The sequence below is a fragment of the Myxocyprinus asiaticus genome, chromosome 33, assembly GCF_019703515.2.
Source record: "Myxocyprinus asiaticus isolate MX2 ecotype Aquarium Trade chromosome 33, UBuf_Myxa_2, whole genome shotgun sequence".
NCBI lineage: Eukaryota > Metazoa > Chordata > Actinopteri > Cypriniformes > Catostomidae > Myxocyprinus > Myxocyprinus asiaticus.
The window spans coordinates 2,732,667-2,759,218 of NC_059376.1; the positions used below are offsets into that span (position 1 = coordinate 2,732,667).

At 36.8% G+C, this 26,552-nt stretch overlaps 1 protein-coding gene across 2 annotated transcripts in view; it reads right to left on the bottom strand.

The window, feature by feature from the left end:
* Positions 1–3,150: 3,150 nt before the first annotated feature.
* Positions 3,151–26,552, bottom strand: part of gabrd (gamma-aminobutyric acid type A receptor subunit delta) — a 39,767-nt gene continuing 16,365 nt past the window's right edge. For both annotated transcript variants that reach the window (XM_051668789.1, XM_051668787.1), the window contains 7 exons: positions 17,551–17,618; positions 17,110–17,330; positions 16,540–16,622; positions 15,243–15,380; positions 8,124–8,279; positions 7,728–7,936; positions 3,151–5,298 (listed from right to left, as the gene is read on the bottom strand). In XM_051668789.1, coding sequence (XP_051524749.1) covers positions 4,987–5,298; positions 7,728–7,936; positions 8,124–8,279; positions 15,243–15,380; positions 16,540–16,622; positions 17,110–17,330; positions 17,551–17,598 — 1,167 coding nt within the window. In that variant the 5' untranslated portion in view covers positions 17,599–17,618 and the 3' untranslated portion in view covers positions 3,151–4,986. The remainder of the gene's footprint in view (positions 5,299–7,727; positions 7,937–8,123; positions 8,280–15,242; positions 15,381–16,539; positions 16,623–17,109; positions 17,331–17,550; positions 17,619–26,552) is intronic.

Sequence of the window (26,552 nt, forward strand, 5' to 3'; positions counted from 1 at the left end):
TATATATATATATATATATATGTATGTATATATATGTATGTATATATATGTATGTTTTATTTAGTAACAAATCACACAATAATCAAATACAAAATAACAATAATAATAACCGCAATAAAATCAGTAAAAAAACAAAAAACAATGATCATAAAATACAGATCATAATAATAATACAAAATAAATAAATAAAATAAACAACAAGATAACATAAAAATGAAGGACAATTTTTTTCCCCTCCAAAGTAATATCAGATCCAGAAATCTCCTTAAAAAAGACCTTAAAATCACACCAGAACAATTAAGTACAAATACATAAACATTTTTTTTTAAAAAAGATGACACGTACTCTCTTCATTCAAATTACAAAACACATTTCAAATCAATATCTTTCTTAAATCTTTTTATGACTTGATTTACTGGGTAAATACAATGAATAATTTTAAATGAAACCTCTCGAATCTTATTGATGACACAGTATCTCCTGGAAACCATAAAAGCCTGCTCCCACTTAATGTCCTGGAAGCGTGAATTCCAGAAACTTTTAGCTGGGGGTATCCTAAAAGACCGACAAATCTGTCTAAGGAAACTATTGTTGCATTTTTTATCAACAATACTTGTACCATCTAATTTTAAATTGAGGTCAATAGTTATATTCAATATCATCTAATTTTAAATTGAGGTCAATAGTTTCAAATCAACAGTATCAGCAACACGCAACAATTGAAGGAGTCCAGAAGTTATAGCATCAAAAACAAATAATCCTTTGCAGATATTGGAAGTTTGAATTTATCTAGAAATTCTCCATATGAAAGTAAGTGACCATCATGGCGAAGCAACTGCGTCACCAATAAAATATTATTTCTATACCAATATTCAAAAAAAGTGACGTGGAGATCTCTGTTGCGTTATTTTTTCCCCACCCATTTTCTGGCAGGTCCCGCCTCCTACGTTCGGATTGGATACTGAGGGTTGCTTACTAGCGGTCTGTGATTGGCCAGTTGAGAAGTCGTTCATGTAGCCTTAGTTGCAGAAAAACAAACAGCCACTAAGTTCGAAGTTCAGTGCGAATTATAAATGTTTATCATTAGACAAGACAAACTATCACATGCAGTTAAATCAGCTGTTTACTGCTTTGTCGATTAATATTATAATGGGGTGATGTAATAGTGTATGAACGTGTGTATTTTTACTCTCTTATGTCCTAAACAATTTACTATACAATATATTCCATACAGCTAAATATACGATATGTAACATCATTTGTCACTTCTTTTATTTAACTTCTTATCATTAATTAATTCTGCAATTAGTTTTTGATCATTTAGAACGTGTATAGGCAGAGATTTTAAACTTAAATTAAATGATCAAGATGTGTGTTTGTGTAGCAAACTTAATACCAAGACGTTAAAAGTCATGTAAATTAAATGTTTATTAAAAAGAATATCATTTCAAATGAACAATTAGAACAAAGGGATAGTTCACCCAAAAATGAAATTTCTCTCATCATGTACTCACCCTCATGATATCCCAGATGTCTATGACTTTATGTCTTCTGCTGAACACAAATTAAGATTTGTAGAAGAATATTTCAGCTCAATAGGTCCACAATGTAACTGAATGGTGACCAAAACTCAGAAGATCCAAAAATCATTTGACATCTAAATATATCAATCGCATCTCTGTTCAGTTCAATCATGGTCTTCAGCAGTCAGAGCAATGCAAATCACTCTTCTGATAAAAAATAAAATACAATAAATAAAAAACATTAATCACACTAGAACTTTCTATTGGAAATACATCTTCCCCCAAAAGTAAAAAAAAAAAAAAAAAAAAAACAACTTTAAATTCTCACTGACAAGAGATATTCATCTGATGATGTTTTAATGGTCATAATTCAGTGTTCAAAAGGTTCTTCTGTGACTCTGCTGAGATTAATTTTGTCTCTGAAATATTAGTTACCTTCTGGGGGGAGAAAAGTGCATGTTTTTTTTATTAAAGAAAACACAATGCTGATACTTTGTTCTCTGAAGAAAGAAGGTATTTACTGACCAATTTGATTATTATTATTATTATTATTATTATTATTATTATTAGCTGTTTTTTATTTATTTTATTGTGCAGAACCTTCCGGTATAGATTGACCATGTTGACACTATTGTGTTTGCATTTGTTTTTGTATTGATTTTGTATTTCGTTGAAAAAAATTATATATATATATATATATACAATCTTCAATCATTACTAGCAGTGCAGGTCTTTCTTCAATAACGGACACTTTTTAGGGGTTGATTTTCTTATTAAAACTCTTATTATTTTTTTTCTTTTTTATTATTAGTAATTTCCAATCAAGCTAATTTATGCTAGCATTTTTTTTATTTTTATGCAAATTGATAATTGAAAATCCTAAATTTATTTAGGATACATGAAGTGCTAGCTTATGAAAGTGGCCTTTTCAAGGCAACGGAGTCTGTCATTTGATTACAACACCTTTAAAACGTCATTTCCACCACACAATGTTATCAAACACAATACGATACATAAACTGAGATGGGATAGAAATGACACTGTGCATTTCAGTTCTCCTGTAATGAACCTATATACACTGTTGCACACTGTTAGTGGACAAAACTAGTGAGTATTTTCTAATAAAATAAGCCTTCCTGAGGCGTCGAGAAATGATTGGCTGGGGACATCTGCTGGTCGAACACGTGTTAATGCAATGGAAAACGACAGACAAAATCAGCCATTAGGACATTATTAATGTAGGTATTTAGTCTTTTATGTTTTGTCGGTTTATGGTTTTATATTTCATATCTATTTTTTTTTTTTTAAATTACATACAGGTGCATTTGTGTTTGAAAGAATACACTCCAAAAGCCCCTGACTGGTTGGAGATCAGAGAAGAACATTTATATGTTTGTTTTCATGCATCTGCTGGAGCTCAACGCTGGTCTAGACATTGTTTCTGCGAATGGGGTTCACACTTGTTGAGTTTCGATGATAATTCCACCATAAAAAGTGTACAAACTTTACTTTTGTTAAAGGAATAGTTCAACCAAAAATGAAAATCCAGTCATTATTTACTCTCCCTCTTGTCGTTCCAAAACATAGTATTTTAAGACTTCCCATTGAAAGGAAAAAACACTTGAAATTTTCAGTTAGATATTTAATGATGGAGAAGGTGGGGGTTTGACGACAGCAAAAGTGTGATTCAATAAAGTTCTGTTTCATACCAGCACCAAAAGGGACTCTGGTGCAAATTAAATGAAAATGAAATACGAGAAAGGAATTGAGGCCTGAAAAATACTCTTGGCATGCACGTGTAAGCAGACGCTCTGGTTACGCCTGGCAAGTTTCACATGTCGTTGCGATCCAAAATGACCTGCTGCATTCTCAGTGTTGCGCCAACTTTTTTTTTTCTCTCTCAAGTCAACTACTGTCAACCAACTGGAGAGAATCTTGCTGAGCAGTTCAACTGTTGACACTTTGTTGTTGTTTACATCTCAATAATAATAACATGTTCAGATTAATGGCACAGACCGCCCAGTTGATTACTGAGGTTTACTGCCGCTACAATAACACTAGAATGCACGTCAAATATGTTCAGTGTTGCAATGCATAGGCCAAGTACTGGCGTCTGTGCTCGTGTACTTGTGCAGAGTATGTTTCTGGCCTGAAGGGCAACTAAATGAATTAATGCAAATAGCAGAATGTCTTTTTAAAGCAACAAAGTGTCATTGTAAATATGCAGAGGTATGTGTCAGTCTTCTTTAAATGCAATACTCCCCCAAAACAAATATGACTTAATGTAATGCATTCAATGTACTCTAAAGTCTACTTCAGTCTATATATATATTTATATAAATGGAAAAGCATTTAATTATATAAACAAATGCAGGGGGATCTATTTTGCGTTTGTAGGTATTTGTCCGTTAAGTTTACATGTGCATTTTTGTACATTTGGATAGATACTGAAATGTACATCATTAACATATCAACAACATGTACAATGTAGGCTACTGTACATCTTTAGGCACATACAGAACCCGAAGGGTTAGTTCACCCAAAAATGAAAATTCTCTCATTATTGACTCACCCTCATGATATCCCCGGTGTGTATGACTTACTTTCTTCAGCAGAACACAAATGAAGAAAAAGATCTTAGCTCAGTTGGTCCTTATGACTTTTGAAGCTCCAAAAATCACAGACAGTCAGCATAAACGTCATCGATATGACTCCAGCGGATAAATTCATGTGTTCTAAAGTGACACGATCACATTTGGTGCAAAAAGATCAATATTTAAGTACTTTTCAACTATAAACCATCGCTTCCGGTCAGCAGCAGTACGCATCTTTTTCGCACCAAAAGTGATCGTAAACATCAGTCATTCAGAAGTTACAAATGTTTTTGTGCTGTTTTCTGGTCTGATTTAGTCACAGTATTTAAAAACGTCACTGATGATCCTGTCTGTATGAATGCAAGAGCTTCTTTTAACTCCTGAAGAAGGTTTTTGTCACATCTCACAGCACAACACAATGATGGTATGTAGAATATTGGTCACACACATGGCGGCACGGTCATACAGGGATGTCACATGAAACAGGTCAATATAAATACATACATTTATACAGTATATATACACTGTACATAATTAATCGCACTGAATTATTAAATACCTATGAACTCAATATTCTATGAACCTCAAACTATTTGTTAACATTTGTATGTCTCCAAAGTTGTTCATATGTAAAAGGGCTAATGTGTCATGCTGTCAGCAGACTGATATTATATGTTTCTCGTCTATGCAAACACACGAAAATATACGTGTGCTAGAAACACACTTCAGTTACAAATATCTATGAATACTTAATAGATCACACTAATAAATGTTCCGGTTAAATAATGATGATACATTATATTCCCATATCGTCGTAATCTCATTTGGTGGCACATCAGTTTATGGATGGATATACATGCAGAGCTCATTCACATTGTGTATGCCACCCAGTAGATGACATTGACCACAGCGAAGGTGAAGGGGAAGACAGCGCGAGCGTAGATATCGATGGTGTCCGCATCGATGGGTTTACACTTGCAGCATTTCTTCTCCTCGCTGTTTTCCTTCTGAGCTCGACGGGACTGAGCGGCACGCACCTCACTCTCCTCCGGCGCTTCTGCAGGAGTCTCGGTGGAGCGCTGGGCTCGATTCTGCCTGTTTGAGATCACAAGGTCCTGGTTCATGCCAGCCACAGACAAAGAGAACAGAACCATGGACTGCTTTCCATTCTTCACCATAGACTACAAGACAAGACCACAGAAACACTAGAGATTAGTGAAACAATGTAAAAGTGAAATAATATACTTTCAACATTCAATCTTTATTGTCCTTGAGGGGCAATGTGTGCGCACTTAATTAGCATAATTACAATGAGCTATTTATAAAAGTGATAACTGCTGGAATAAGAGTATTTGTATCTGTTGGTTTTACTACACTGAGGAAGTTTGTATCTCTGATGAATAGCATCAGAAAGCACTAGCCGGGCCTTTCTAGTCACTCTTGTCACATACATGCTTGTGTCATATTCGTAAGATCAAAACCAACTATCTTCCTACACATTTTAACAATAATACCCAATTTACTCTTATTCATTGAAGAAGGTTACCATCCCAGCAGATCCAAGAAAAGGTTCAAACAGATTCAATGAAACAAGAATAAAACATTTTCATTAAAGAGACATCCATGTTACAGTAAAACTACAAAGTCTCTGTGAAGGAATACCAAAGTCTCTTTCATGACAAGTCAGTCCACTCGGCGGCCATCTTTGGAATGCTCTCGGCAGCTATTTTCTATGTAAACAAGCAATGTAAAAGTATAGCTTGTACCTGCTTGAATGTGTAAAGACCGAAATCTCCAAAACAGTTGTTTGAGATTATGATCAAAGAACATTTTTCAAATCAGCAGTAAAATTTGACAACAATGGTATCATAAATTGTGCTTTTTAAGCTCAGATCATGCTAAAAAACGATATTTTTTTGGGCTGGTTCAACTAGGGATGCCTGGATTATACATTTTCACTATTAACCGTGATTAAAAATGTCACGGTTAATTTAACCACAAGAATTTTGAATCTACAGTTAAAAAATGTGAAATTTTTTATTTACACGTTGCAAAAATATTATGTATATAATATATAAATATATAATATAAAAGAGTTTTCGGCAGTTAAGCGTTGTTGCATCTCTTTATCTGCATTATATACCTTCTATTTATTTATTGTGTATCCAGCACTTTTCCTTTTGTATGGCTGCGCTTAGAGTCCATATATCCCTAAGAAATGCGTCCACTTACACGTTCAATTATGGTATGCAATGCCTTTTTTGCCTCAGTGCTGTTGCATAAAAAGTAAATTAGCAATAATGGTAAAACCAGTTAACCGTTGATTCGAAAATCAACTGTGATGGGTAACGCTGTCAACTCTAGCCAATTTGGTGGGTTATAATTTAAAGTTCTATCTATCACAATGCAGGCCATCTCTCTAAAAGAGATACCCAACCGGCAGAACGCGTACCCCAGGGGGCAGGGCCACCGATAAGGGGGGACAACTGGACATTTTGTCCCGGGCTCGGGCTTGATTGGGGGCACAGAAAGGCTGTTCCATATTGTATAGCACATCTAACGCGTTTAGCGTGAGACACGTATATAAACATGGCGCGACAGCGAAAGCCACCAGGGCAGTGCATGTTGATGGAAGAACTGTCCACGTCTGCACGAAAAGTTCATTTGCACTAGCAAAAGTAAAATTTCACACAAAAGTTAGCTCTAAGTGTTCTATTTTCATCTCTGTTTTTAGTGTTTATTCAAAATGAGGCAAACTTGGTACAAGTTTTTATACAATTATTTGAGTAAATTGATTTTACAAACATTTCACTTATTTCCAGGTAGATGATGAAAAAACTTTAGGCTGTATTCATGAAACAAAACCACATATTTGTACAAGACGTGTAAAATTAATGTGAAAACAGAAAAATACTTTGAACCCCAAGTGTATTTACACAAACTTAAGAAAACCAAAAAGTGTTAGTTTGTGCCCCGCTCTCCCCCATGAAATTCAGATTTAATATTAAATACACTTGAATCTTTAATTACAATATTTCTGATATATTGTTTTGGCTATTAGAACTTCTGAATGGCTGGTAACTTAAAAATGTACTAGCCAAAATGGCTGGTGAGTGAATAAGTTAATTTCAAACCCTGATAACCAACCGTCAAAATCTCACAACGCGGCATCCCTAGGTTCAGCTAATGTGCAGGCACGTTCTCCGGTTGACTGACAGGCGGTGTCTGTATCTAAAAGGTGATTGGCTCTTTTACCTGTGAGTTGGGTGTTCCAATTTCTCCTATTCATTTTAGTACAAGTGCTAAATAGTCTCAGATATTGATGGTATTCTCAAGAATGTGAATACATAATGTGAATTGTTGAAACAAAATCACATGACTTTTTTAATGTGCATCTATTTTCCTATATGAATTATATAGGAATATTTTGGTAAATGTTTTTCCAGCATAGTTTATGTTTTCTTATCGAGCGAGAGAGAGCATTTTTAAAAGTTTACTTGCATCTTGGCGTTTCCATCCAGTATTTTTTTATGCAATGTCCTAAAATTTACATGAAAATATGCGGATGGAAACCTAGCAAGTAAATGTGTCTTTGATTCTGCTGAAATACCTCTGAACTCTTGCTTGTCTTGACCTTGGCTTTCTCCTTCTTGCTGTAGTCTGCATTATAGTGAGCAAAAGCATACTCGATCAAGGCAGCAAATACAAAGACATAGCAGATCCAGAAATACACGTCCAGAGCTTTGATTGCAGAGGCACGTGGCAACGACGAACGAGCGCTGACCATCAGCGTTGTCATGGTGAGCACTGTGGTGATACCTACAGAGCATACAAAACACAATTATTCATTTAACTACACATTACACCAATTATTCTATTTTTTTGTCTTGTTTCTTTTGTAAACTAGATGTTCTAATTTTATTTACTGCATCTTTGTAGATATGCAGAATATTTGAAATTACATTAGAGTTTATGCTGTTTATTGGGTGAACACTGACAGACTGACCTAAAGTCACTCTTGCAGGCACAGCTGATTGGCTGATCCAGAAAGAGACCCATGACATGGCAACCAATAGGATGGAGGGCATGTAGGACTGGATGATGTAAACTCCTCGGTTACGCCTCAGCTGGAAACGTAAGCTGAGACGTGGAAATCGCCCCGCTGTTTCAAGAATGCCAACAACATTATTTCATTTGAAAAGATGAACGCTGATGTCAGTAGTTAGCAGTAGCATTTTATTTTGACAATACATTAAATACTTTATATGGAGTTTCTTATCAAGCAGTGACCGTTGTCTGATGCACGTTATTTTCAAATTAAGGTCCATATTCCAGTTAAGGCCTTATTCTGAAAAATAGATTTTGCCTATATGCCACACAGCTATTGTTGGCATTTCCCTGAATACAGTACAAGCAATTGCATATTCATGTAACTAACCGTGCACGTTCTTTTCCAACTGTTCTCTTCTGGTACTGGAGATGCTCTAGCCATTTATTATGCTTTCATTTGAGTTATTTTGGACAGTGATTTAATCAACTCAATTCAAATCCAAGGACCACTATGAGTTTTTGGATTGTGACATTATTTTTTAGGACACTTAAGCACATTTTTCTCATTACCGTAACACATCTGGACATTTTACTTGTTCCATTCCCATTGTATTCGATGACGATTCTTATTACCGTAAAACAAGATTTCTTTAGTTAAATCAGCAAAAATTAAAGGCAGTACCAAAGGAGTACAAGTATAATGTATAAATACTTAAATTTAAATTATGTATATATATATATATATATATATATATACAGCTGAAGTAAGAAGTTTACATATACCTTAGCCAAATACATTTCAACTCAGTTTTTCACAAGTCCTGACATTTAATCATAGAAAACATTCCCTGTCTTAGGTCAGTTAGGATCACTACTTCATTTTAAGAATGTGAAAGTTCAGAATAATAGCAGAGAGAATTATTTATTTCAGTTTTTATTTATTTCATCACATTCCCAGTGGATCAGAAGTTTACATACACTTTGTTAGTATTTGGTAGCATTGCCTTTAAATTGTTTAACTTGGGTCAAAAGTTTTGGGTAGCCTTCCACAAGCTTCTCACAATAAGTTGCTGGAATTTTGGCCCATTCCTCCAGACAGAACTGGTGTAATTGAGTCAGGTTTGTAGGCCTCCTTGCTCGCACATGCTTTTTCAGTTCTGCCCACAAATTTTCTATCGGATTGAGGTCAGGACTTTGTGATGGCCACTCCAATACCTTGACTTTGTTGTCCTTAAGCCATTTTGCCACAACTTTAGAGGTATATGCCATCTATTTTGTGAAGTGCACCAGTCCCTCCTGCAGCAATGCACCCCCACAACACGATGCTGCCGCACCATGCTTCACAGTTGGGATGGTGTTCTTCGGCTTGCAAGCCTCACCATTTTTCCTCAATTATAATGATGGTCATTATGGCCAAACAGTTAAATTTTTGTTTCATCAGATCAGAGGACATTTCTCCAAAAAGTAAGATCTTCGGCCCCATGTACACTTGCAAACTGTAGTCTGGCTTTTTAATGGCAGTTTTGGAGCAGTGGCTTCTTCCTTGCTGAGCAGTCTTTCAGGTTATGTCGATATAGGACTCGTTTTACTGTGGATATAGATACTTGTCTACCTGTTTCCTCCAGCATCTTCACAAGGTCCTTTGCTGTTGTTCTGGGATTGATTTGCACTTTTCGCACCAAACTACGTTCACCTCTTGGAGACAGAATGTGTCTCTTTCCTGAGCAGTATGATGGCTGCATAGTCCTATGGTGTTTATACTTGCATACTGTTGTTTGTACAGATGAATGTGGTACCTTCAGGCATTTGGAAATTGCTCCCAAGGATGAACCAGATATGTGGTGGTCCACAAATGTTTTTCTGAGGTCTTGGCTGAATTTTTTTGATTTTCCCATGATGTCAAGAAAAGAGGCACTGAGTTTGAAGGTAGGCCTTAAAATACATCCACAGGTACACCTCCAGTTCAGTACACCTCCTATCAGAAGCTAATTGTCTAAAGGCTTGACATCATTTTCTGGAATTTTCCAAGCTGCTTAAAGGCACAGTTAACTTAGTGTATGTAAACTTGTGACCCACTGGAATTGTGATATAGTCAATTAAAAGCGAAACAATCTGTCTGTAAACAATTGTTGGAAAAATAACTCGTGTCATGCACAAAGTAGATGTCCTAAACGACTTTCCAAAACTATATTTTGCTTATATTACATCTGTGGAGTGGTTAAAAAATTAGTTTTAATGACTTCAAACTACGTGTATGTAAACTTCTGACTTCAACTGTATATACAGGATAGATAGATAGATAGATAGATACAATTGTGCTCAAAATTTTGCATTCCCTGGCAGAAATTGTGAAATTTTGGCATTGATTTTGAAAATATGACTGATCATGCAAAAAAACTGTCTTTTATTTAAGAATAGTGATCATATGAAGCCATTTATTATCACATAGTTGCTTGGCTCCTTTTTAAATCATAATGATAACAGAAATCACCCAAATGGCCCTGATCAAAAGTTTACCTACCCTTGAATGTTTGGCCTTGTTACAGACACACAAGGTGACACACACAGGTTTAAATGGCAATTAAAGGTTAATTTTCCACACCTTTGGCTTTTTAAATTGCAATTAGTGTCTGTGTATAAATAGTCAATGAGTTTGTTAGCTCTCACGTGAATGCACTGAGCAGAAAAGAACTGTCAAAAGACCTGCGTAACAAGGTAATGCAACTTTATAAAGATAGAACAGGATATAATAAGATATCCAAAGCCTTGAAAATGCCAGTCAGTACTGTTGAATCACTTATTAAGAAGTGGAAAATTCGGGGATCTCTTGATACCAAGACAAGGTCAGGTAGACCAAGAAAGATTTCAGCCACAACTGCCAGAAGAATTGTTCGGGATACAAAGAAAAACCCACAGGTAACCTCAGGAGAAATACAGGCTGCTCTGGAAAAAGACGGTGTGGTTGTTTCAAGGAGCACAATACGACAATACTTGAACAAAAATGAGCTGCATGGTCGAGTTGCCAGAAAGAAGCCTTTACTGCGCCAATGCCACACAAAATGCCCAGTTACAATATGCCTGACAACACCTTGATACACCTCACAGCTTCTGGCACACTGTAATTTGGAGTGACGAGACCAAAATAGAGCTTTATGGTCACAACCATAAGCGCTATGTTTGGAGAGGGGTCAACAAGGCCTATAGTGAAAAGAATACCAACCCCACTGTGAAGCATGGTGGTGGCTCACTGATGTTTTGGGGGTGTGTGAGCTCTAAAGGCACGGGGAATCTTGTGAAAATTGATGGCGAGATGAATGCAGCATGTAAGAAAATACTGGCAGACAATTTGCATTCTTCTGCACAAAAGCTGTGCATGGGACGTTCTCGGACTTTCCAGCATGACAATGACCCTAAGCACAAGGCCAAGTTGACCCTCCAGTGGTTATAGCAGAAAAAGGTGAAGGTTATGGAGTGGCCATCACAGTCTCCTGACCTTAATATCATCGAGCCACTCTGGGGAGATCTCAAACGTGCGGTTCATGCAAGATGACCAAAGACTTTGCATGACCTGGAGGCATTTTGCCAAGACGAATGGGCAGCTATACCACCTGCAAGAATTTGGGGCCTCATAGACAACTATTACAAAAGACTGCATGCTGTCATTGATGATAAAGGGGGCAATACACAGTATTAAGAACTAAGGGTATGCAGACTTTTGAACAGGGGTCATTTCATTTTCTTCGTTGTTGCCATGTTTTGTTTTATGATTGTGTCATTCTGTTATAACCTACAGTTGAATATGAATCCCGTAAGAAATAAAAGAAATGTGTTTTGTCTGCTCACACGTTTTCTTTAAAAATGGTACATACAGGTGCATCTCAATAAATTAGAATGTTGTGAAAAAGTTCATTTATTTCAGTAATTCAACTCAAATTGTGAAACTTGTGTATTCAATAAATTCAATGCACACAGACTGAAGTAGTTTAAGTCTTTGGTTCTTTTAATTGTGATGATTTTGGCTCACATTTAACAAAAACCCACCAATTCACTATCTCAAAAAATTAGAATATGGTGACATGCCAATCAGCTAATCAACTCAAAAAGGTTTCCTGAGCCTTCAAAATGGTCTCTCAGTTTGGTTCACTAGGCTACACAATCATGGGGAAGACTGTTGATCTGACAGTTGTCCAGAAGACAATCATTGACACCCTTCACAAGGAGGGTAAGCCACAAACATTCATTGCCAAAGAAGCTGGCTGTTCACAGAGTGTTGTATCCAAGCATGTTAACAGAAAGTTGAGTGGAAGGAAAAAGTGTGGAAGAAAAAGATGCACAACCAACCGAGAGAACCGCAGCCTTATGATTGTCAAGCAAAATCGATTCAAGAATTTGGGTGAACTTCACAAGGAATGGACTGAGGCTGGGGTCAAGGCATCAAACACACACAGACATGTCAAGGAATTTGGCTACAGTTGTCGTATTCCTCTTGTTAAGCCACTCCTGAACCACAGACAACGTCAGAGGCGTCTTACCTGGGCTAAGGAGAAGAAGAACTGGACTGTTGCCCAGTGGTCCAAAGTCCTCTTTTCAGATGAGAGCAAGTTTTGTATTTCATTTGGAAACCAAGGTCCTAGAGTCTGGAGGAAGGGTGGAGAAGCTCATAGCCCAAGTTGCTTGAAGTCCAGTGTTAAGTTTCCACAGTCTGTGATGATTTGGGGTGCAATGTCATCTGCTGGTGTTGGTCCATTGTGTTTTTTGAAAACCAAAGTCACTGCACCCGTTTACCAAGAAATTTTGGAGCACTTCATGCTTCCTTCTGCTGACCAGCTTTTTAAAGATGCTGATTTCATTTTCCAGCAGGATTTGGCACCTGCCCACACTGCCAAAAGCACCAGAAGTTGGTTAAATGACCATGGTGTTGGTGTGCTTGACTGGCCAGCAAACTCACCAGACCTGAACCCCATAGAGAATCTATGGGGTATTGTCAAGAGGAAAATGAGAAACAAGAGACCAAAAAATGCAGATGAGCTGAAGGCCACTGTTAAAGAAACCTGGGCTTCCATACCACCTCAGCAGTGCCACAAATTGATCACCTCCATGCCATGCCGAATTGAGGCAGTAATTAAAGCAAAAGGAGCCCCTACCAAGTATTGAGTACATATACAGTAAATGAACATACTTTCCAGAAGGCCAACAATTCACTAAAAATGTTTTCTAAATGTTCTTTCTTATGATGTATTCTAATTTTTTGAGATAGTGAATTGGTGGGTTTTTGTTAAATGTGAGCCAAAATCTAAACAATTAAAAGAACCAAAGACTTAAACTACTTCAGTCTGTGTGCATTGAATTTATTTAATACACGAGTTTCACAATTTGAGTTGAATTACTGAAATAAATGAACTTTTCCACGACATTCTAATTTATTGAGACGCACCTGTATATTACCAATTCTCCAAGGGTATGCAAACTTTTATGCACAACTGTAGATAGATAGATAGATAGATAGATAAAACAACCTTTTTTCACTCTGCGGTGAGAATTGGGGTAAAATGTGCGTAACTGTCATGAAAATAATTTCACACAATGGCTCTAAAATAGGCTTAATTTTCTATATGCAAAATATAATTTCTTTCTTGTTTATTTTCATTTTGAAGTAAAATAGGACCATTTTCTTGACATATTTTGTAAGAATCACCCATTAATTCTCATTCATGTCCATGATAATATCACACCAGAGTGCCATGAATGTAGGTCATGAGACATGATTCCAAAATGTGTTTTACATAACCCAGAATTACCTTTTTTTTGGACATGCACAGATAAAAAAATAATATTTAGTTTCGATGGATATTCTGAATAGGGATGTGCACGGTTACCCTTTTTAACATTCGGTGAACCGCGAGGTTTCATGAACAGTTAATTGGTTATCGGAGTCGGGACGTGGGAATAAAGAATGTTTATTGCAATGGAATTTTCTCAAACACTACTCAACAATTTTAAATGGTTTAAAATGAATGGCAATGAACTTGTCTACTTATTGTATGTAAAAATGCACATTAGATCTAAAGGAATAACACTGTCTTACCATCTTGCACGTGACGCTGAAAGAGAAAACAGTGAGATTCAGTGCAACAGTCAAAGACGCCCATCCAACGTGTTAACGGTATGTAGAAAAACAGTGCAGGTGCACAGAAAAGCATGTCTGAACAGCCCCTAACTCGCCCTATACTTGAAAAACTGACCCAGAACCGACCGTTTGTCAGAACTCGTTGAGTTCGGGTTGAAGACCTCTATTGCACTTGTAGAGTAACCGAATATTGATTTTGTTATTCGGATAGTGGCGCGTTGAGCAGTTATATCGACTATCCGTGCACATCCCTAATTCTGAATAAGGTGTTAACATGACACAAAGTTCTGATGAATACAGACATTTGCCAGCTGTCCTATTCAGGACTATCGAAATATGATCAAATTCAGAATATTACTACTATATATTTGAGCATGAAAAAGCAGTCACAGGCAACATTTGATGCACATAATTCTTTGATTAAGACATTATTCTGGTTAACCTATATTCCGAAAAAGAGGTTATTGGAATATTCCCGTATACGAGTAAACAGCATGTTCCCAATAAACTACGACATGTGAGTTCTTTTCCTGCTTTTGTCTTGTGGAAACACTAAAGATGCTCTAGCCATTTATTACATTGCATTTTATATTTAATTCCACACAGTAATTTCATTAAATAACACCAGCATACAACAATGCAATGAATGGCAAAATGTATGTTATGAGTTGCTTTTGCCCATCTGTATTTAGATTTATGTTCATTTGTTCATTTGTAGCGCTCAGAATCACTTTTGTATGGACATTCGCAGATATAAATAAATACTGATACAGTGGATATTTTCTGAAACTGTCTTGACATGACGCAAAATTCTGATTAACACAGGCATACTGTCTCAGATTTCTAAAAAGAGTATTTGAGCTTAATCCAGTTGTCAATTGGGTTAACATGTTTACACGACGTGTACATACAACATTTTCTAAAGCGAATCGGAATAGTCTTTCTCACCGGATTTGAAGTTCATCATCTCTGTGATGAAGCGGTAATCTGTGATGGTGAACTGCGACAGCTCCAGTTTGTCCAGGCCGTGGATAAGTTTCTGACTGTCTGACCAGTGATATACGATGTCCTCTGAAGAGTAGCCATCTGCAAAGTCAACATTCAGAGAAACAGCTCAGTATGCTCTCAGCTGCAATGGACATTTCACATCATGTTATGAACATACAGACACACTTTGGATTCAAATAAGGCAATTTAAGTGATTGAGTGTCTTTCTGATTGACATATAGCTTTAGGAGACAAAAGTAACAATAATTACATGTTAAAATGATAAATAACAACATATTTGTTATTTGTACTTTTTTGTTAGTTCTTTCTTTGTTATTTGTAATCATATGCCACTTTCCTTTCCATTCACAACCTTTTGTTTTGTTTAAAAATATTTGTTACTAACATTGATACTTCGTGCTTGAAAAAAATAAAAATAAAATGAAAAATCATATTTTCATGTTTTTAGCATATTTATCACTAAAATTGCAACACAGTTGTTTTTATTGACTTTGTTTACTGTCTTAATTCGCATGCACTTCATATTTAATTTCACATTCTGTTTTATTCTATCTTATTCTATGCCACAATGTAAAATAGGGTTTTCTGTCAAAATCAGAGGCAGGACCCAAATGCAGAATGAAAAAACAACAGGATTTCTTTATACAAAAAATAAACAAATCCAAACAAAAACTACCCCGCAGGGGAAAAACACAGTCCAGGCTTGGAGCCCACTGAAGCTGGGCTGGGGCAGACGAGTTGGGTACAGGACCGACCAGAACCGACTAGGAACAGGGACACGAACAACACCGACATGGACATGAAACAAGCACAAGATAAACTGGCACTGGACAGCACACACGAGGAGACTAAATAGGGAAGGAAATCAAACAGGTTAATGGACAAGGCAGGTGTAACAGATGAACTAATAATGGGCAAACAAGGAGGCGGGGTATGACGCATATACTGGGTTAAAAAAAAACGATTCAAATCTCTGCATAGCATTTTTAATTTGCAGTAGATATTTTAATAGTGAATATAATAGATGCACGCAATGTTGTCCTTTTTAATTATTTTTGACATAGTATTTACAGCTTTTTTATTGGCTATGACTGCTGGGATGCATGTGCTCTAAAAAAACAAGTGTTCTGATCTGATAATTTGACATTTTTTACTAAGCTATATGCTATCACAATTACTGTGTATATCAAAGGGAGTGTAAACAGCAATGCCATATAAAGGATTCCCCTTTACTCACAGCTCTCCAGGTCCAGCATGCATTCCTGTTCATCCATGGGATACTTGGTAAGGTCCATGTCACAGGCCACTGTAGATGTAATTCTGAAAATGACACAAAAACACAATAACACGGAGAAGGTCAGAGCATTTAGTTATGCTCATTATAATCACAATATTAAGATACAGCATGGTCTCTAGCATATAAAGCAAGCAATATAGATTTAAAAATGATTCTATCACTTGTTACCAAATTTAAAAAAAACATTTTCAACAATTACAAAGGTGCTTGAGAGATTTTGTAACTAATGCAATGAAATTCATTTTTAAGAGTGACTTAATGTCCAAATACTTTTTGGGGCCACTGTATGTGTTTTATTTAGCTGATGCAAGATGACATTGTCTATTATGCAAATGAATTACATCACAATTTATTAAACCGAAATAGAAAATCTGAATCAATAATAATAATTAAAAAAACAATGACAACGCTTTTTAAAATTGATTTGAACTTTCTTTATTTACTCCTCAATCTGTCAACATACCAGCTTTACTGAAAGACACACACACACACACACACACACACACGCACCGGCTGCTGTACAGAATGACTCCATCAGGCTGCAGCCGTATGAGTTTGTTCTCCACTGTGACATCGTGAAACCAGGCGTATTTGGCATTCACGATGAATGTGTCTGGTAACCAGAGTTTATCTACAAAGCGGCTGTCCAGACCCAGAGTTTTGTTTGTGTGGTTGTAGGAAAGACGATCGTCTCTCCAGCTCTGACGCAGAAATACTGTCATGGTGTACTCCTGTTGACACGAACACACACACAAGCTCAGATCATGAGGCAGTGAGTTTTTCTATAAAAGCTTAACATCTCCTTTCTTAAAGGAAACAACACAATGGACAGAAAATACATTAAAACAACATTAATTTACAATACATTTGAAGTATGTGGCAGTGCCAGGTATATCTGTGATGAAACTGGTATCCAAACTCAATAAAATTTTTCAAAGATCCATACATTACCATGTTGGCCTCTGAGATATGATCAATGCTGGCTACTTCAATAGCCATGGCGACATTCACAGGTGGTCCTGTAAAAAGACGTGTGAGAAAAGGAAAATAAATAACCCTACTCAATCTACCCAGGGACCTTCTCTATTTTCAAAATTCTAAAAAATGTTCCTATATTAATGTAGATAATTGAATGTATTTTTATCATTGTATCACATATATGTATATTACCCTGCTATAAATAAAAATAATCCAGCAAACTAATCATAACTGCTGCAATGAGGTGCTGAGGGAGTGACATTAAATTTGGAGTCTTTCTCTCTTCTTAACTATCAGAATCTACAGAATCTAACTCTATTTTTGCTTTCTAGGTCTATAATTTCCTAACAAGACAGTGGATGTTTTTTCATTTTTTGGAAGCAAAAGGGAACACAAAAAATATTATAATGTCTCCCATTTACCTCTACATGACAGCAGCGATGTTTACCATGCTATTGTTAATTCCTACGTTCCAAAACCAGAAATGTGATAAGCGTGCATAAGATGAACTCTTGTCTATCTTGGTGTCCTTCCAAAAAATGTCCAGTCCAATGCAAAAAACAAAGTGGGCAAAGCAAAAAAGCTAAACTAAATTTGCCACATATCTTTTCGTTTACAAAGAAATATTAAAATAACAAAAATCGTTAGGCAATGTCAAGGGCTGGGCGATATGAATAATTCTCATCTGACACACGCATCTGTGTTTGTCATATGTGATTGTCGTGTGCGCTTTCTCTGGAGCAAGCAAGTGCATGCAAGTCTGGTGGCAGGCCTCCCGTTATTTACAGGAGAGCGCAGAGTGGGATAACTCATGCTACTAAATCATTTTTGACCCCAGGAAAAACCTGAAGAGAAAAAAACATCTCCACATAATAGGACGACTCCCAAACAAGTCAAGAAAATGAAGAGGATCTTGTTATTCAAACAGGTGCGACATCTGGTGTGGGTTCAATCTGTTTTATCTTCTCAAAATGATGCACTCAAAAGAATATTATGAAAGCCAAAATATGCGCTCCACATTATTTCAATCATGTATGTTTTTTCAAGAAGGGTTTATAATTATTTGATATGTATCTTCTACAAGAAGTGTTTACATAATTTGGGATATTTTCTGCAACACGTGTTTATTTTCATTGCTTTTTTATTCTTGTGTAGCCTATTATTATCTTTGTTGTATTGCTTTGGGAAGATCTTTTAATATTTTTGAGGAAAGTTTATAATAATAATAATAATAAATATAGCTGCAAGCAGCAATGACGGGCCCTAGCACCATGGGTCCATTTCTACCCGGTGGCTTTCGGAAAACAATGCATGATGGACACATGTATATGGTTGAGTAAACAAGTAAGACACCATGTCTTACCTTCTGCTCAGACATAATGGTTAATAACTTTGATGTGTGTGGCAAATGTAATAAATGTGTAATTATGGCAAGTGTTGGAATACCCTTGAACAGTCCAAAAAATAATATTGTTATTTGACTTGTGCTATGATAATATCATGTATGATATCAAGAATCCCTATACCATATTAAATTTGACACTAGTCTGAGTAAATTTGATGTGACTGAGGTGAATATAAGAGGGGTTGTTTTTTTCAAAGTCTATTCAAAATGTCACATCTATTGTTGCCAGCTGGAGGCCCTATGACCGTGATCCACCATAGCCACATGCATGTCATAAGCGTGATTATGGCAGATACACCCGAATCCACTACAACATCATGGAATTTGATCCGTTGCCATGACAACACTATTTAAGATGTCAAGAAACACTTCAGCAGTGTCTTGAAATTATTCTAAACAATTTTGAAGCAATTCAGGTAAATGTAATAGGACTATTTTAAAGTCGGTTGTAAGTGCCACACTTCCTGCGGCCAGTTGGTGGCACTATGACCGTGACCCACAATAGTCAAATCCATGTGATCAGGCCCATTACCATACATACAGCTAATTTTTTTATCTAAATCACACAATGCATGCAGAAGATATGAGACACTTCCTGTTTCCCATTTTTTGCCATTAATTTATTGCCTTGCCATGGCAACACCATTCAATATATCAAAAATCCATTTGCAATTTCAGATTTTCAATGTCTTGGCATAATGTTGCCTAAATTTGGTGACAATCACACAAATCCCCTAGGACGAGTATTTAAAAGTTCAGAGCCTGCAACTTTAAAAAAAATCCCAAATGGCTGACATTGTGTTGGCCAGAGCTAATGACTGTAATTATGAAAGTTGTCTGGCTTGATGAGAAAAATATATATACGAAGCTTGGTGACAGTAGGTGAAAAAGGAGGTGCTACAGAGCCCCCCATACACACCCCTGTGTGAAATTCTTTTAAGCAGGTTAAGTGCCCCAAAAGCACCCAAAACCTTGAAAAGAATAATAATAACAATAATAATCCTTGGAAGAACAATAGGTTCTTCACACTTTCTGTGCTTTGGCCCTAATAATAATAATAATAATAATAATAATAATAATAATGGTCAACAACATATCAGAAATGTGGCATAATGTGAATTTCAGTAATTGTCAAGTTCAGTAATGATTTCTCAGGGCCAGCAAAGCCTTCTCTGCTGGCGTAACATGCCTAATAAATACATATTTTTCTCATCCTTTCATTCTCAGTGACCTTTTTGCCTATGTATTTTCAATCGCTTTCCACTCCTAATTCATCTACAAATGAAAACTAAAAGTTTATCCAATCAAAATTTATTCCTCTATGTTTACAAGCAAAGTGTGACAACTGTTTCACAAATCACATGCCTGAAGCCGAAGCAGCTCATGAGTCTGAGCTCCACCCTGTCAGACCTTCAGAATTTCCACAGAATCCCTCAACACTGCAGTGAATACACATCTAAAGTCAGATTGTCAGATTCATCAGCCAATCAGATTGATTTACTGTATTTGTTCTTGGTGGATGTGGTCTTTAGGATATGTCCCAGTCCAGGCCTTCTAGCTGGCCTTGAGTGACACAATCACACTTTAAGTGATGTACGTAATTTGATAGCGAAGAGCATGAGATGCTGACGAGTCGGCTGCCATCACTGCTGTTATTGCTGTTGAGAAAGAGATCCTTATGGATTTAAAAACCAGAGATGTTCTGCATGATCGTGCGATTGATAAATTTATTAAACAGGAAAGGAGGGCTGATTTTCACTTCAAGCTAATTGGTAAGTGCTTTTTGCATTGTTATAGCAACATCAGGAGTTTTCTAAGTGTAAATTATGCTGCTTGAGCATTCAGTGTCAGATCAAGTTTTGAAAAGTAACCGTGTACCCTGACGAAACAAAATTTATTGCAAGCAAAATGTATTTAAATCGCAAATATTATTAGAGAGCTTTTCTTGGTATTAGACCTCCTTTGTTCTGGCTTTCGTGCATGGATGTGTTTTTAAAATGTCAATTGGTATTATTATTTGGCTGCAACGTATGTATGATTGGCATATGATGTCTTATTCATTGTGAAACTGTGTTTTCTTAATGACATGAATCGCACTGAAGGCCTAGACTTAAAATGCACAGGCCACGGCTGGTCAAGTTTCAACTAAAGAGAAACTTGTATAAGAGGAAGTATTTAATTCACTAACTAGATTATCCAAAAAATATACATTTGGTTACAACATGGTTATTTATTATATATAAACCAATTTTTATTGATTTAAAAAATGCCTATGTTTTTATAAACAGTATATCATTATAGTGATATAAAATTACTCATATCGTGATGTAAGATTTTGGTCATATCACCCACCCCTAGTTATGTCATATAATTTCTCATCTTGACTAATTTCCTTGCCTCTTTACTTTTATGACTATTTTCCTCAGATATTTCATAGCATAAAGCTCCTCCAGAAGATGCAACGCAAGGCTGTTTTAATGTGATTCTGAAGTGAGAAGTTCTCACTGCGGGCACGCAAGATGGGAATAATGGCTGCTTTTTCCAGTGTGCGGGATACAACACGCTGTAGTCACTGATTGGGATTTCGCAAGCTCCAGGAAAGTTTAAACCTCCGTGGCAGCGAAGCACTGTTATGATTGGGATGGTGTCATGATGTGCACTTGTGGCATTAACTAAAGGGGTTGCTGACATTTCGTGTTAATATTTTTACCGGACATTGTGTCCGACCATGTTTGAATTTGACGGATATTAAGACATTTTAATGGTCAAAAACCGGTAATTACCGGCTAACGGAATCTCTGAGTTGTAGCTAGATGTGAAAGGCACACGCACACTCAAAGGGTTTTTCATCATCATCAAGCTCACCTACAAGTTGGGTGCGGCAAAAAGAAAAAGGAAGAGGAGGAGAAACTTGGGGCCTCCAAGTAGGATTTCGCATAATGCCCCCATATGCTCAGAAATGGCCCTGTGGGTATACCTTATAAATCTGTCATCATTTACCGCTGCTAAATCCCATATGATTTCCTCTTCTCTGCGAACAGTTGTAGTCGCTATTTTCCGTGCAATTACAATGAAAGATGATTTAAGGCCCCTGCACACTTCCTACAAAAGTGAAGAATGAATGAGAGTATCGTCATTCAGAACAAAATCTGGCTAAAACTAACGTGTTTTTGCATTTGTTTCGGTGGTTCGTACTTTCAGAAAAACTTCTTGCTGTTACACACCTTCTTAATGTTATTGGTCTTCATCATCAGTGGGTGTGACCTGGAGCTCCACCTACTTTGAGGCCAACAGCAAATTCCCGTTCAGTCAGTTAAGACCAGTCAGCATGAACACAGCGGCGTATAGACTTATTGGCGAGCTGGTGCAAATTTACCTATATCTGTATGATTGTTTGCATAGGCAGCGGACCCCGGACCCTGGCTTGGTTCCATCCGGACTGCGAGACAATGACAACAGATGCCCTATCATAATGTTTCTACAGTTTTAGTAAACAGTGCATCAAAACAAAGGAGTTATACACAACACATGCACTCAGGGGCGATAAGCGCTATATCATCTTTTTCTCAAGTGCCAAACACGCTTCATTTCCTGCTCCGTGCATGCAATGCAGATGGAGACTGGCATCTTTTGCTAAAACACACTGCAGAAAATGAGAATAAAGCAAAGTGAAACTATCTTCATCTGTCTGATAAATGACTCGGACTGTTTAGCTAAAGCAGGTTTGTGACAGGACAAGTTCACGTGCCACCTTTTTAGACTAACATCTTTTTCTGTCCACATTTCGCTTTATTAATCAGCATGTTACATGTCTTTTATGACAAACAGTTTTTTTTTTTTGAGGTTATCATCTCTGATTATTAGTTATAATTAATAGAAATGATTAGTTAGCCTGGCTAGTACAGTTCTCTGCTTCTGATGAGAACACTCCCATTATTTCATAGTCAGCCCATTTATACTTAAACAGTATTTTTAAGATGTATATTATTAGTTTATTGTTATTATTGTTATTCTCATTTTAGGAAAAATATAAAAATGGTCATAGAATGAGGCATGAAGTCATTGGTAACACATTTTCATGTCATATTAGTTGATGTTTTTCATGTAGACTAGATCGTCCTCCTATTTAAATGCTCCTCTAAATGCCTCCCACAGCAGTGTGGCCAGTGTCTGAATTTTCAGAAACAGTATGTCGTTGTTCAGTTGTTTCTAATTTCTTTTTGGCTCTGAGCAAAGAATGAAGAAGCACTTCACCGTGTGCTGGGGCCTTAAGGATTTCAAGCTTCTAAAAGAAAGCAAAAGCTCCATAAAACTATCATAAAAGAGGTCCATATAACTTTGTGTGAGGAACAGAAAAAAATAAAAAAGTTGGTATCTTCTGAAAATGATGTGGATCACTTTTATGAAAATGTTATGCTGCTTTTTTGTCATTTTGATGCTTGACACCCCCAGTACTCATTCACTTTCATTATATGAAAAAAAAAAAAAAAGCAGCTAGGATACTATTAAAAAATTCCCCTTTTGTGCTCCATGGTAAAAAGAAAGTCATGGGGGTTTGGACTGAGAGTGAATGAACTATTCTTTTAAAAAATGTACTGTAGAAATAAAATTGCATTGGAGTCTGGCTCAGTCCATTTATTGTATAATAGTTCAGTCATGCAAAAGCAAGTCCACTTTGGTTAAACTGATCTAAACTGTGAGATGTTGTATGATAAGATTATGCATGACAGGTATTCTGAGCGTTACTGTTTGAGCATAAATTTAACACGTATTATGCAATGCATTCTAAACAGATTCCTAATCATTCTGGTTATGTGGTTTGGCTTGCTCACATATCATGTCCTTGTTTCTTTGAAAACTAACTAAATCTATGTGGACTAATTGTATTGTACTAAAAATAGACAGTAGAAACTGGGGCACAGGTTTGGCAGGAACTCTAAATGTGAGATTTGAGCTAAAGAGAAAAGTGAGGGTTTCAGCAGCAACCATTGTCAGATTAACACTTTTTTTATTGATTACCAACATACAAATACAAAATAAAGCACAACATAAATGAACAGAATCAACAATGATCCCCTTTTAATTCCCCATCCCCCTCCCAATCCCCAACAAACATCATCGTGGTCAAACCTGAGTTACACACATACAATATATATATATATATATATATATATATATATATATATATATATATATATATATATATATATACTGCGTGCCCAATCTTATCATTATTTCCATGCACATTTTCCAACTCCAAACCATATAAACTTGAATGCTTATTGGATTCAATCATTTTCAGGTGATATGTATTTGTGTAATGAGGGAGGGTGTGGTGAAAGTGACTAACACCTTATATCAAGGTGTGCATAATAATTAGGCAGCTTCATTACCTCAAGTAAAATGGAACAAAAAAGAGATTTAACTGACACTGAAAAGTCAAATGTTGTAAAATGCCTTTCAGACGGATGCAACACTCTTGAAACAGCTAAACTATTGAGGCGTGACCACTGTACAATCAAACGTTTTGTTGCGAATAGTCAACTGGGGCACAAAAAAACGCATGGAGAAGAAAAGGCGCAAATTACTGCAAAAGACTTGAGAAGAATTAAACGTGAAGCTACCAGGAACCCATTATCTTCCAATGCTACCATATTCCAGAACTGCAACCTACCTGGAGTGTCCAGAAGTACAAGATGTCAAGTGCTCAGAGACATGGCCTGGTGAAGAAGGCTGAAACACGACCACCACTGAATATATTCACAAGTTGAAGCATCAAGATTGGGCAAAGAAATACCTGAAGACAGATTTTTTTGGACGGATGAAATAAGAGCGACTCTTGACGGACCAGATGGATGGGCCCATGGCTGGATCACTAATGGACACAGGGAACCACTTCGAGTCAGGTGCCAGCAAGGTGGAGGAGGGGAACTGGTATGGGCTGCTATCATTAAGGATGAGGTAGTTGGACCTTTTCAAGTTGAAGATGGACTGAAACTCAACTCTCAAACCTACTGCCAGTTTCTGGAAAGTACTTTCTTCAAGCAGTGGTACAGGTGAATGATATTTATGCAGGACAATGCTCCATCACATGTATCCAAGTACTCCACTGCTTGGCTAGCCAGCAAGGGCCTCAAAGATGCCCAAATAATGACTTGGCCCCCTTTCTCACCTGACTTAAATCCTACTGAGAACTTGTGGGCCCTTCTCAAACGTGAGATTTACAGTGAGGGAGGACAATACACCTCTTGAACAGCATTTGGGAGGCTGTGGGTGCTGCCTCAGCGAAAGTTGATCGTGAACAGATCAAGAAACTGACAGACTCCATGGATGGAAGGCTCATGGCAGTTATTGAAAAGAAGGGTGGCTATGGTCACTGAATATTTTTGAAAGGCCAAAAATGTTATTTAATTTCATTTTGTGTTACTTATTTGTTGCACCTACTTTAAAAATTGAGAATAAACAATTGAGTTGGGAGAAATTATTTTTGTAATTTATTTGCCTAATAATTGTGCACACTTATATATTCCCCTGAGAAAGACAAAACTCACTTTTTCTTTGTTAAACATTCAGGTTTGAGGTTCAATATCATTTTGGATTGACTGAGAGCATTGTGTTTGTTCAACAATAAAATTAATCCCGAGGAATACAATTTGCCTAATAAATGGGCACGCTGTGTGTATATATATATATATATATATATATATATATATATATATATATATATATATAAAATGTTTTTTTGTTTGTTTGTTTGTTTTGCAATATAAAAATCACCAAATAAAGCGAGAAAAGGAGAAAAGTAAAATTTCACAACAGATACAATAAACAAAATGTAATCCCTTTTTCTCCCAATTTAGAATGCCCAATTCCCACTACTTAGTAGGTCCTCATGGTGGCGCGGTTACTCACCTCAATCCGGGTGGCGGAGGACAAGTCTCAGTTGCCTCTGCCTCTGAGACCGTCAATCCGCTCATCTTAATACATGGTTCGTTGTGCATGACAACGCGGAGACTTGGAGGCTCATGCTACACTCCGTGATCCACACACAACTTACCACGCACCCCACTGAGAGCGAGAACCATGAATCGTGACCACGAGGAGTTTACCCCATGTGACTCTACCCTCCCTAGCAACCAGGCCAATTTGGTTGCTTAAGAGACCTGGCTGGAGTCACTCAGCACACCCTGGATTCAAACTCGCGACTCCAGGGGTGGTAGTCAGCATCAATACTCGCTGAGCTACCCAGGCCCCCCAACAATTTACAATTTTGACCATAATCATGTCTCTCTCCATTGTGCCTTCATCAGCATTGGGTGCATAAATATTAGCCAAAATAAGAGCCCCTGTATTTCAGCCAAAACTCTTATATAATTCATAATAACTCTTCCTAAATTATCTTTAATCTGTTTGAGACATTTAAATTGTAAATGTTTACTTGTCAGTGTGATGACTCCCCTGCTCTTACTCGAACCAGCACTAAAAAATACATGCCCACCCCATGCCCAGCCAAGTTATTTAGCTTTCTGTGAAGAAATGTGCATTTTTTGAAGGAACACTATATCATATT